General features: G+C 46.0%; 1 protein-coding gene across 5 annotated transcripts in view; it reads right to left on the reverse strand.

The window, feature by feature from the left end:
- The window catches only part of CHD2 (chromodomain helicase DNA binding protein 2), a 70531-nt gene that overhangs the window by 14931 nt on the left and 42161 nt on the right, over positions 1 to 13439 (reverse strand). For all 5 annotated transcript variants that reach the window (XM_058846975.1, XM_058846973.1, XM_058846974.1 and 2 more), the window contains 17 exons: positions 12954 to 13179; positions 12119 to 12219; positions 11425 to 11469; positions 11108 to 11283; positions 10308 to 10432; positions 9485 to 9701; positions 8777 to 8866; positions 7730 to 7920; positions 6532 to 6720; positions 5873 to 6035; positions 5367 to 5519; positions 4808 to 4879; positions 3568 to 3717; positions 2820 to 2968; positions 2213 to 2309; positions 1396 to 1488; positions 730 to 903 (listed from right to left, as the gene is read on the reverse strand). In XM_058846975.1, the coding sequence (XP_058702958.1) occupies positions 730 to 903; positions 1396 to 1488; positions 2213 to 2309; positions 2820 to 2968; positions 3568 to 3717; positions 4808 to 4879; positions 5367 to 5519; positions 5873 to 6035; positions 6532 to 6720; positions 7730 to 7920; positions 8777 to 8866; positions 9485 to 9701; positions 10308 to 10432; positions 11108 to 11283; positions 11425 to 11469; positions 12119 to 12219; positions 12954 to 13179 (2411 nt within the window). The remainder of the gene's footprint in view (positions 1 to 729; positions 904 to 1395; positions 1489 to 2212; positions 2310 to 2819; positions 2969 to 3567; positions 3718 to 4807; positions 4880 to 5366; positions 5520 to 5872; positions 6036 to 6531; positions 6721 to 7729; positions 7921 to 8776; positions 8867 to 9484; positions 9702 to 10307; positions 10433 to 11107; positions 11284 to 11424; positions 11470 to 12118; positions 12220 to 12953; positions 13180 to 13439) is intronic.

Raw genomic sequence — 13439 nt, forward strand, 5'->3', positions numbered from 1 at the left:
ACCTTGCACTTCCCAGCTGGCTGAGGCTGTGGTGCTCATCCTCCTTTTACAACCACCAGTTTCACAGCTGCATTTTGATCTACTAAGAGATGTTAAAATATTGATTTTCATGGGTTTTTGCCACAGTCCCTTATTTTGAAAATCGTGACACTTCAGTAATTAACCTAGATTCATCCAATATGAATTATCCTTCTCTGTGTTTTTAATATCAATATTTTTCCCCAGCTCACCCCAGAGAACAGCTCTCTGTCTTCACTTAAAGTCTCATGTCCCAGCAGAGCATCCTTGCACAGTCAGCTTTCTTTTGGATTGGGGTAGATCCCATTACCTAAAGAATTTGGGAAGCCACCACTTCTTTGGCTCCTCAGGATCCATCTTTAGGCAAGTGCCACCCAGGGAGCTAAAAAGCCCAAGGAAAAGAGACAGCCAAAAAGTGGCAAAATCTGAAGCAAAATCCAATACAATTGGATATTTCACTTTGTGGTCACTACTGATTCTTTTGATTTTGTCTGCTAAGGTGAGATGAGTGGCACCAAGTCCAGTCTGGGCCTTACCCTGCATCCCAAACCATTGGTCCAATGCACAGTGCCAACAAGTGGTCACCATGCTACCTCTGTGCTTTATTCCCAACCAACTTTGGAGGAGGGAAAGATGCTCAGATGGCAAGGAGGAGCATTCCCTTTGCCAGCTCTCTCCACCAGCCTCTCACCCCCTCAAGATGGGCTGTACCTTTTTAGTTGAGCTCCGGATTCGAGGCAGCATGTAGATTTCCTCCAATTCTTTCTGTCTTTCTTCCTCCTCCACCTTTTTCCTCTGCTCTTCTGGAATGATATCATCCCAGTCCTTCTGAGACCGCTCATCCAGCTCTGTCTCTTCCTCCTCCATGGTTGCAAAGTTGGCAACCTTTAACAAGGAAAGGAGAAACTTTAGCAATTCCTTCCCCTGGCAAGAACACCCCAGAGCTGTCTGCTAAGCCTCAACTTTTTCTCCATAGGAATTCTGCCAACACTTCCATAACTACTTCATAATTGATCCCTATGTCACTACATTCCTGGCTCCTTGCCATGTCTTTGGACTAACAGCTTTTGAGGAAGTACGTGCAGTTTAAGAAGTACTGCTGAGTATTTGTAAATTATAAAGTTTGTTTCCAAATTTGGTAAATTCTGCATTTTATTCACAAATTTTATTCACTTCAAAACCACTTTGTTGAAATTAAATGAATACCTACATCAGGGGGGTTGGAACTGGATGATCTCTAACTTCCCTTCCAACCCAAACCACCCTGTGATTCTGTGATCTCTCCGAGGTGTTCCTGCCTGTTACTGACCTCACCACCATGGCAGGGTGTGGGGAGCCACATTCCCACACCCCACTACTGAGCCTGGGGGTCCATACCTTGAACTGTGAGAGCAGCTCATCGGTGGCACTGGTGGACACCTCGTTCTCCCGTGTTTCAGCCAGACGCAGAATCTCATCGATGTCCATCTCCTGCCAGTCAGGGAGAAGGAGGGATAAAGCAGAGGGTGCCAGGCACAGCGGGAAGTAAGAGGCTTTGAGAACAGACTCGTGTGCTGATATGAGCTAAATAAAGTGCAAATATCTGCAGGGTGTCATCCTGGAGGGCAGGGATGAACTATCTCAAGTGGTACAACAAAGTACAAATAAGGTGACAGGACAGAAGGAAAGGACCATTAAGGCTGAAGAGTGGGGAAAATTCCCAGGCAGTGAGATGTATGAACTGTAGACTGTTTCCTTGGGGGGAAGCTCTGCTGCTTGGGTCATTAAGAGAATTGGTCAAAACACTCAATGCTAAACTGCAATGTTGCACTGAGGCAGGAGAGAGCAACCTGTTTGCTGCACTGTGCTGACTCCTGCCTCGCTCAGAACCACCAAAAAAGGATGCTGAACAAGTGCTCAGAAGAGGCAGGGAGAGGAGCCTTCAGCAGGCTGTGCTGTCACTAGCTAATAATCCTCAGGAAGCAAAGGACTGCCTTGGTGACCATTTATTTAATCCCCAACAAGGCTCTCCTCATCCCCTGATCCTCCAATCCCAAACTCTGCTTTCAGATTCTCCAGACTCCCACATGTCCTATTCATCACCAACCTGCTTTCAACACACAGGACAAGAACAAAGCAGGAGCAACCACACACAGTCGCTCTAGCAGACCTGCAGAGCACTACAAACTGCTATGTGATTTCAATTTCAAACTACCTGAGGCTCTGACTCTTCCCCTTCAAGCTCCTTGAAAAGATCTTCAGCTCCAAACTTCAAAATAGCTGTCAGCTCCTCTTTGTTGAAGGGATTTGAGCTGCAAGAACAAGAGAAGAAAAAGGTGTTTTGAGCTGTTCAGTCAGAACTGCTACAGCACAAAACCATACCAAAGTTTTTCCTAATTGAAGCAAGGAGTAAGTTTTCTACCCAGCACTATAAAAAGCTTTGTTATTAATCTCTCTCCTGCTCTAGCACAGACAAAGACTGCAATGGGAATCACCTCCATCTACTGGGGGAAATGAAGAAAATCTGAGGTCACTGCCAAAAATGCAGCTGTTCCACAGCCAGGTTCCCTCAGAGCAGGATGATCTCTGGGTGGAAGACAGAAGCAAAAACAAGTATTGCGCTAAAACTAGTTTTAAATTTCTGATCATCTTTATCCTATGTGTCCAAATTAATGGCTGCAGAAGCCAAACCTGTGGAAGCTGCCATTATTTATTAGCCCTCTGCCCTGTACCCTATCAAATAAATACTGGGAAATGCCAGCAGGTGAAGCTGGTTATGCCACGTGCTCCAGACATTTCTGCCTCCTGACACCATCACGTACTTGGATCTCCCAGAGTTGTTGTCCAGAACAGTCCGGCCAGTGGTGTCCATACGCTGGATAACCAAATGATCCAGCACCATCTTCTTCTTGGCTCTCTCAATGATCTCCTCCTCCACTGTCCCCTTTGTGACCAGGCGGTAAATATTCACCTGAGAGGCAAAAAGAGAACACAGCTATTTCCTGGACAGGCTCTGCTGATACAGCAATGCTTCCCTCAGCTGTTTTCACTGGGCTGCTGGCATTGTCTCTTCAGGTACAGATGTGCCTTTCCAGAAGGAAAACAAGCACATTCTCTCTGTATCTCAGGAGATCCAGTTAAAATCAGGATGTACAGATCCTGTAGTGTGCCTAAGCACAGAGTAAAAATCTTCTGAAACAATCACTCTAAATTTAAACTAGCACCAAACTAGCTTTTCGCATCTCTAATAACCCCTAGTAAAGGTGGATGTTCTACTTTCTAAGTTTATCAGGGCAAGAAAGAACAGAGTCCACTAGGACTAGGCTGAGAAGTGCAGTGCCATGGGCTGGGTTCTGGGTTTGCTCAAAACCAACAGAAAGAATTGGCACCTGGCAAATCTGGGCTGGTTTTTTATCTCCTACTTTTTAAATGAGAGTCCCTCAGGCAGCACTCTTTGGAGCAAGGACTGGGACAAAAAGCCCATGTTTTCAGAAGCTTTGGTGAGATGAGAGGATGTTTAGATGCCCACACTGAAGCCACAGTGAAAGCAACCCAGGCAGCTCTTCTGACCTGCTTCTTTTGTCCAATCCGATGAGCTCGGGCCTGAGCCTGAAGATCATTTTGGGGGTTCCAGTCCGAGTCAAAGATAACAACAGTATCAGCAGAAGCCAAATTAATTCCCAGCCCTCCAGCTCGTGTTGACAACAAGAAACAGAAGTCCTGAGAAGGGAAAAATGGAAAGCATCCATGAGTTAACCAGCTTGTAACTGTGGGCATAAAATAGCAATAGTGACTCAAAAGCTGTAAAAGGAAATGGAGGGAAGGCTGTGTTGCACTCATGCTTCTTAAAGCAGAAAAAGGATTTCCTTCCCATAAACCCTGTTCATGCAGGCTGAGCAGCAGCACCAATCTTTAGGTCCAGACCAAGGGTGAGGCAGTGCTGGCCCAGGTGAAGGGTGTGAATCCATACGGGAAAGCAACACAAGCAGCTCAAGGCAAGGGCACCCTGGAGTCACTTCTGAAGGTCAGACTGTGCTGCCCACCAGACTCCTACAAAGGCAGCAGACAAACACCTGCTTTTTGTTGCCTGAATCCTGTTAGGAGTGAGATCAGCAATGAACAGATTGTGCCAGGTTAGAGCCAAGATGCCTGAGCCCCCATGGATGTCCTCAGGACAGGGAAAAGGACAGGTTCTATGGGCATTCTTGCTCCTTCCCCCACTCACACACTTCCTTTTGATAACTTTCCTACAACCACAATCTTTCACAATTCCCATGTGAGCCAAGAATTCTGCTCCAGCCCAGGCTTTTGGAGTGAAGAAAGGTATTTCTCACAGCTGGGTTGACTGACATAAAAACAAGTGTCTTGCACCAGTCACTGTGAGTCAGCAAGCCAGATGAGAGGTTTTAGATGCCCTCTCCTGTTACACTGGAGACTTTCACCTCCAGTACCAGACTCCACTGCCTGCCAACACTTAAAATCCTTCTTTTGCCTCTGTCATTTCATATTCAAAACCAGCTTCAGACTGGAATCACTCAGCAACCACCTCATTCTCCAGACCAATAGGGAGAGAATTGCTAAATTTTGGCTCTTCCCAGCCTCTTCAGGACTTTCTGGAAATGTGACTTGCAGCCCTGTTCCTTGGTTGTGAGAGATTTAAAATAAGCAATATGGCTGGTTGGAAAACCTGCCATATCCGTGTCTTTAAAAGTACCTGGGGTCCTGTGGAAAGAACTGAACTGAACTAATCCCCTCTTGCCAGTCACAACCTGTGGCTCAGCCACAAACCCTCAGCCCAGGACTGCAGTACCTCGGAGCCGTCGGCGTTGAAGTGATCCAGCGCCTGCTTTCGGATCTCCCCCTTGATCGAGCCGTCCAAGCGCTGCAAAAATCAACAATAATGATAAAAGAAAGAAGGTAAAGGAGCCCTGAGGGACTGCTGCACCCGAGTGCTGTCAGCCCTACAGCCCCCTTTGCTGCCTGCAGCGTTTATTTGTTAAAAATAGCCACCAATTATAAATAACTGCACTGCCTCAGCTGTGTCACAAGGGCTGGGGGATGCTCAGGGAACAGGCACAAAGCGGGTGACACAGCAGCTCCCATTACAGCCTCCCAGCCAGGCTCTCTGTGCTCACTGTCCTCAGGGTTTATCACATGACAGAGCCCAAAGCAGGGGCCTGTCAGAGGAGTTTTGCAGAGATGGGGCCACACTGAAATGAAGGGACATCCCAGTTCCCTCCAGTAAGTGCCACCTGTAACCCCAGCCACCAACCTCCAGGGGACTCAGCGACTGCCATTGCTCAAGCTCCCTCCACTTTTTCCCACACTTTCAAGGGGACCCCACTGTTTTCCATGCTGGTGTTTCTCACCTGAAAAGGGTAGTGTTTGATAGTCAGGTACTCTGCCAAGATGTCCAGCATCCTCACCATCTGGGAGAAGATCAGCACTCTGTTGCCTCTCTCCCGCAGCCTGGTCAGCAGCTTGTCCAAGAGAATCAGCTTTCCACTGCTCCTGATCAAAGACTGAAGAAATAACCATCATTTCCAATCTTACCCTTATGCACATCACACAGAGACCTGCACAGACCTGCTCCTTTTGGAGTCATTCATCTCTTGTACATCTCTAATCTAATCATCTGGATTTACACAGCAGAGCCCACACACACAGTGAATCACACAAGATAGATCTTACACTGCCCGCAACTCCTGTTCTAGAAAACCATAAAATGTTGCCTACAGTGAAGGGCTGGGGGTTCAAATGGCTTGTGAGAACTATTTTTAAGGAAGTAGCTAAAGTTTCACAAGATATTATTTTATTGGGAGGACAAAAGAATGAAATTTAAGGGAAAAAGGTGGTGACCAAGGACCCCACTCACCTGCAGGGTCTCAAGGCCATTCTCTCTCTCATTTTCCTCAGGAGGTTTGATAAGGTAGCAATGGTTGCAGCACTTTTTCAATTCCATCACAATATTCAGGAAACCAGACGTGCTTCCCCTTGTTCCCTTTGAAAGAGCTTTGTAGTTTCTTGTCAAAATCCACCTGCAGGCAGGAAAATTAAAGTCTGGATCATTACTCAGTGCAGAGTGGAGTCTTGGAGGAACAAAACCTCCAGGAACAGCTCATTCAGGCATCAGTCTACCTCCCTCCCTCCATCTCACCTCGCTTCTCTTACAGGATGCTTCTTCCTCTCTAAAAACCCTGACCTGACTTTCCTGTTGATATAATCACAGCATAATATTGAACATCATCCTAACGTTGTGCATATTGTCACTCTTACCCAGGAAAGATATAACCTCTGTCTTGCAAAACTGGCCAGTTGAACTGTACCACTCTACAAAAACATCTTCCAGAAGGAAAGATACCAACTACCCCACCTCATATTCCTACTGGGAAGCTCCCAGTACTGCAGGTGATGGTGTCACATTGCACTCTGAAGGCCACAGTTAGTCACAGAATACTGGAACACATTGCCAAGGCCCACAGAAAGATGTGCCCCTTTCTACTGGCACTCCCAGTAACTCATTCAGTGACTCACTTGTAATACTGCTTCTGCAGAGCAGACATTTCCACACGGAGGATCTGCTCCACTTTGGCTGGCAAAGATTTCTCCACATCCTTCTTCACTCTGCGCAGGAGAAATGGCTCCAGGACTTTGTGAAGGCTCTGGTAGCCATTCTCTCGACCTTTCCCGTGATCCTCTTCAAAATCCTCCCAGAACTCAAACCTGGCAACAGAAAGGAGGAGAAGGGAGAAGTCAGAATACCTCTTGTCTTATGGCACCAAACAGCATCTGTTGGATACGCTCCTGCTGCAGCACAAGACAGAGACCAGCAGTTTAATGGAAACACAGTGGAAGAGAACAGATTCACTCTGCTCTGGTTAACTGAACAGACTGGTGGCAAAGTTAGAGGATCTCTGGGCTTAGATACCTTCCTAACATCTTATATTTGAGCTCCACACTGAGGCCCAGGACCCAAAATCCCAAGTTTCCCACTATTTTACTCTGTTGGCATTTACCTGGCAGCAGTTTCTGAACTTTCCAAGGTGCCTCCCCCAGGCACGGCTTTGACAACTGGACTGTTCTACCCTGCTCTGATGGTTCTTTTGGGATTGTTGCTTCCTCTGACAGCTCCTTTGAAATGTGGAGATCCGCTCTCCTCCACTTGGGAGACCTCAAGCCTCTCTTTCACTCTTTCTGTGATCCAACAAAAAGAATTTGGGGGACAGCTCTTCTTGCAGTGAAACACAATTTCAGTGAGCTTTGGGGCATGCCTGCCTTAGCCTTAGAGATGCCCGTAACTCATTTTATTCTAAAGAAAACAAAACATTTGTTACACTGTGTACACACAATCATCCAGACAGCACTCCCAGAGCTGCCATGAAATGGTTGGCAGAGGTGCCTGAACCACAGTGTACTGGAAACCTCAGAAATGGCTGAAAAGATTGCTTAAAACAAGTTTAATTTTTCAGAGATGGCTGGAAGACAGCAGACAGATTTGAAAGGCATATATCAGGTTTCCCCATTCAGTTTGCTGCCAGAAATACTACTTGTGTTAGTTATTTAACCTTTGATTTTCCCCACTAATGCCTGCTCTCCTATCATTGCTGTCACACCACTGAGTTTAATTCAGGGATTTAATTCAGGGATTTCTGCCATTCTGCACTCCCTTGAGCCTATTGAACAGACAAGAATGGACAGAGACATTTCTTGGAAGGCCCAAAAGGAGACTCACTTCTCTGGCATGATGAAGTGCAGCAGGGACCAGAGCTCCTTGAGTGAGTTTTGGAGCGGGGTGCCAGTGATCAGCAGCCTGTGGTTGGACTTGAAATCAATCAGTGTTTTGTACAGCAAGGAGTCGTCATTTTTCAGCCGATGGGCTTCGTCCACGCCTAGAAAGGCCCAGTTAATGCTTCCCAAAACAGTCTGGAGGAAGAGAAGGAAAAACAGGTGCTGAGGAGACGCTGGGTCAGACAGGCCCCACCACCCTGCACGTGTGTCTCCCTCCAAGGCCAGGCAGCCCTGCAGTGTGTGCTGTCCTGGGTGTCCTCACCCAGCCCTGCACCTGGACACTCACTTTGCTTCTTGCTAACAAAACTGGGGGACCAGGGTGCCTTCCCAGAAAGGAAAAGGTGAAAATCAGCCATGCTGTACAACACTCCTGCTGTATCTCAATAGTCCTGCAACAGGCACTAATTCTCCTTTGCTTTACCCAAAAAGCACAGTCCTTCCCCACATCTTTATTTCCCCTTTGGGGCCCTGGGTCCCACTGGAGCAAGAACAGGAGAGCAGATGAACAAGCCTAAAACATTCAGGTAATCCAAGAGTTTTAATTATAATTTTTTTTAAGCTTTTTTTTTTTTTTTCTTCTAGGACTCAGTGACACACTGACAGAGCTGATAATATTTCCCAAATAGACAGATTTCTTGTAGATGTGAAAATTCAAATACTGTTAACACTGTGGCCAGAGGTTCAGTGTAATGTTTTGTCCTCATAACAAGCCTAAATTAAACCAGGTAAAAATCCAGGTTGCTGGACCTGCCAGATGTCTCATATGTAAAAAGAACAGCACAACTGTGCAGTGAAAGAGTGAAGACACTGTAAAATGTAAAATGTGTCCCACTTTCCCACATGCTTGCATTACTGGGAAGGAAAAGCAAACAGTGGCTGCAGTTCTCCATCACCACAGAGGGAAGAGATGGAACCAACTAGCTGAGAACTGGCTTTCCCCTTTGAAAATGAGAGAAAGTCTAAGTAAAAGCATCCTTGGACCATTACTCACCTTATCCTTCAGAAGGATCTCATAAGTTGTGATAAGTGCATTGAATTTCAATCTTTTAGACTGAGAATGGATCCATTCATATTCACGTATCTGTGAGGGGAGACAAAAGTTAACTTGAACACGTTACCAAAAGGAAAGAGTTAACAATTGTTATTTTTGTGTAGCTGTAAGCCAGAGACTCCAACCAAGTCCAAAGCCCTGTTGTTCCAAGGTGCAATTTGATGAGCTCAAGGTCCCCAAGGAACAATTTTTTTTAGAGCAGACATGATTCACCTGCCCTTGCACAGGTAACAAAACAAGGTTAACTTGCTGTTGTGACATTGATAAGCACATCACCTCACTGCAGACACCACTAGAGTCCCAACACTTGTGTGTTCCATTGTCTGAGCAGTTCCAAACACTGAAGAGAAGCACTTTTACACTGCTGGACTTCTTACTGCATGTTCCAGTCCAGATCAGTACTGGCTTCAAGACCCTGAGAGAAGCCAGTACTCCTGCACACAATCCAAGGCAAAATAAAGCAGAAAATTCCCTGCAGCAGTGAGTTACACCCACACACTCAGCTACACCAGCTCCAGCTGCCTGCACTGCTGCCAGCACTATCCACCAGCCTCTCCACTGACTGTGTCACACACATCACACACAAGCTGCTGCTTTGCACCCAGTGCTTCTCCCTGAGCCCTCACCCTTTGCTCTCTGATTACACACCATGTTCCTGCTCATGAGGTCTCCAATGTAAACCACCACGTTTATCTCGGGTGCCCACACTTCAAACTCCCTCTGCCAGGAGGTGAGGGTGGACAGGGGCACGACCACCAGGAAAGGGCCGTAGAGCTGGTGCTGATGGAACAGGTATGACAGGAATGATATTGTCTGAATCGTCTTGCCCAGTCCCATTTCATCAGCCAGGATCACGCTGTTGTTCCTGAGAAAGAGGAGAACAAACAAAAATGCTGTCTGAATGGATGTTTCTGCTGCTACTCATTTACTGTGCTCCACATGAACAGCAATCCACAACAAGGACAGAGAGGGGCAGTGCAAAAACAGTTATTTGAACACTTCCACGTGGCTCCCAGGGACAGCCAGACTGCACATGCCACAATAACGTGCAAAAATGAACTATGATGACTCCAAACTGGAAGAAAACAGGCAAAGGCAGAGGGCAATCAGTGGCCTAATTTTAGAAGGACATTTCTCAAAAACTTCAATGAGAATATAAGCACACTGAGCCAGAAACCATTTTTTCCCATTAAGTCAGTGGAAATCTAGGGCTGATATGTACCAGGCTCACACAACAGCCAAATTCATCATGTGAACAGGCCCAGACAGGGAAAATGCATTTTGTTTTCACACAATGTTTCTTAAGTTCACGCTTTAGGTAGTTCCTGCTCACTGCGTCTGCAATGATAACATTTGAAATCCTCCAAGCTGCAGAAGGAGGGTGGGTAAAGACCTCACTTGAAAAGGAGGAGTTCCAAATCCTTCTGGGACAAAAAAGCCACAGAATGAACATCACAGCCTCTGTACATACTTGCACCAGGAATGAGCAAGCCAGTTGAGGCCCTCCAGCTGGTAATCCCGCAGCTCCAGGTTCTCCCCGCCAATGTACGAGGGCTGCTTCTTCAAGGCAACAAACCTCGGCCTCTGCTTCAACACCTGGAAGAGATGCTGACATAAGTCCACTACACAGAAAGACAGAACTCTCAGTGGCTGAAAAGTTGAAAATTTAGCAATGAAATCTATAAATTCAGCAAAGAGTGTGTATCTCTTCACTGGTTCAAGTTCATCCACATTTTCCTAGCCAGTGCTTGTGTCTGCATTTTTTGTGATTTGCCTGCCGCCCTCTGGTTTATGATCAGGCCTCTGAGCCCCCCAGGAGTGTAGTAAGCTGCACAAAATACATAAGGGATGGAACAAGCTCCACTTCCTTCTTTGTCCTCTTTTGGTTTTTCTCCCATTATTTCTGTCCCTCTCCTTCACTGTATCAGCATCTTGCAGGCTTCCTCTTTTCCCAGGTGTGCTGTTTTTTCATCCAACTGATATTAAAACTGCTGCAGCTCCTTCTGAGAAGGAAGCACTTTGTAAGCATTAATTAAGCCTCCCACTCCCCAGGGGGACATAACGTTCTCACTGTGCACAGAGTAAATGAAACTCAAAGGGGTTCACATCTCTGCTTGAAGTACAATACGAGAGCAGAAAACAACCCTTCAAATGCAGGTGGGAGGATGGGAAAATGTTCTCTGACATTTATCCTGACAAAATTTCATGTTCCCACTGCTTGCATCTTCCCCCAGCCTGGAGGAAGCCAGCAGAAGAGAGAAGCCAGCAAACCTTGCAGTCCCGGGTGGGAATCGTCTTGGAGTTGTTACGGCTGTTGAAGCTGTCAATGCAGTGCTGAAATTTCTTGCTGATCAGAGCCTCATCTTCCCAGCTGCACTCGGCATAGGGCAGCCCCATCCACTTACACAGGTACTCAGGGTCATTCGAGGAAGTTTTGCGACTGTTTGCTGTAAAATATGCAAAAAAGCCCAAACCTCAGCAGCTGTGGTTGAGCAGCTGAACCACAAGCACAGTTCACAGCCTGGACAGACACAGGACAGGTCTTGGCTCAGGAAAGGTGTAGAGAGACCAAATGAATGTTCCTTTACCTGGGAAATCTGAATGTCCTGTGGCAGACTTGCTGGTCTTCACAGCTGTGTTTGGAGAGAAGGGAAAGGAGGGTTGGAATGCTGGCAGCCAGCAGAGGGAGCAGGGCAGGCGATCACTGCCTCACACCCACGTTTTTACAGAAATCGTACTGGAAATAGGTTAAACAGCTCTCCAAGCCAGTTCCCAAAGCAACTGGGTGCTGGCACCTCTGACTGACATGACTGTGATATTACCAAAGTGCTCAGTAAGTTCTGTTTCTATTTTTATTAATCAATCTTTAAAATCTCACCCCCGAGCTTCCTTGCAGTCTAACCACATCCTCAACCACACCACAGAAAGTAGATCTCACAAAAGCCAGACCCATTCTGCTGCTTTGGAAATAAACATCTTGCATCCAAAGGGTTGAAGACAAAGAAATTAAGTAGCCACAATTTCAGCAACCCAGTCATCCCATACTCCAGGCAAGGAGAGTCACTGATTTGTATTGCTTGGAAATACAAATCTGTAAACCTGGATTTCTACTGTCCAAATTCCTAAATTTCACACAATGAAATGCAGTAAACACCATAGGGTTTTCTTCAGGGATACTGGAGGACAAGGAAGAAGAGAGAACTGCACAGTCATTCTGCTGTCACATGGAATAAAGTTCCCATTCCTACTTCACCCCTTTACCAAAGTCTTGGCTCCACTTACCAATTACCCTCTCCACTATTTGATACTGTTTGTTCAGCTCTGAAGCCAGCTCTTGTTGGCAGTTGAAATATTCTACATCTTCAGGTGATACCTTGCCCAGCCTAGATGCAAAATAATTCAAAACAAAATTAAAAAAACAAACAACAAAAAAACCACTATAATGCTTCTGTCATAGTGCTCATGGATGTTGCATATAGGAAATCTATATGCATATTTCCTATATGATTCTATCATTCAGACAAGTCACAGAGGGAAACTACTGTTATTGACATATTTTTTAAATTTCCTACAATTATAAATTATTGCTGAGAAGCAAATGTCATAGATGTTCAGATTGTCTCCCTGTTAAATGGTGCCTTATTCTTATGCAAGAATCAGTGTCAAAACAGGAACCAAATAGAGATGGAAGCTGCTACTCCAGCTTTAGCACTTTGGAAAGACATTGTAGCTCCCCTTATAAATCCTCGGGAAGCTGGACATAAACTGATGCAAAAACTTGCACACAGAGCCTAAAATTAGCAAGGGTTAGTAAGGCTACACCTCCTGGGCCAGGTGAGTCTGTGCACCATTTATTTGTCATTAGCCTTCCCAATTCTTAAGCCTAGGAAGTGGCAATAGTGTGGATTTCATGCCTTGTGCTCTCCATTTTCCAGCCGTCCACACCACAGATACCATTTCTGTGGGGGGGATGTTCCTCAGCAGGCAAAGAGAGACCAGAGTGCACATGAAACACACTTTGTAAGAAGAAATCAAAACATTTTCAGTCATGACTCCTCAAACCTCTGGTTAAAAACAATTTGCCCAAGGCCAAATCACTGCTTGAAGTGAAGCCTACCATTGCTTGATCTCCTCCTCTTTTTTCTTGAAGTTTTCTAGCTTTTTCAGGCCCTTCACTTTCTGCTGCTGCAAGGACTCCTCGCTCTCCCACGTGCTGTGGATGTATGACCAGCCTTTCCATTTGATCAAGTACTGAACTTCCCCCTCATCCTTCTCGGGGTCGAAGTCGGCGCTGGGGTTGCCGTGGGCCTCGGTCACGTACACCGTGGTGGAAGCTCCGATGGCTGCAAGAGAAACCAGCCTGCACTTGGTACCCTCGTTATCAACCACTGCACATCAACTGCATTACAGCAGAAAGTTACTCTTCTAATACATCTTTTGTGGGAGCACAAAGAACATCCAAAAGATTCTGCAACCCTATAAGGCAGGCACACAAAAGTTTCCCATGCAACAGAATCTTTTTTAATCTGTCATAAGTAGCATTTCTTTAAGTATAATTCAAAGGCCTCTCAAAAGTGTTCACAACCATTCAGTTTTACAAAAA

Source organism: Poecile atricapillus, chromosome 11 (genome assembly GCF_030490865.1).
Source record: "Poecile atricapillus isolate bPoeAtr1 chromosome 11, bPoeAtr1.hap1, whole genome shotgun sequence".
NCBI lineage: Eukaryota > Metazoa > Chordata > Aves > Passeriformes > Paridae > Poecile > Poecile atricapillus.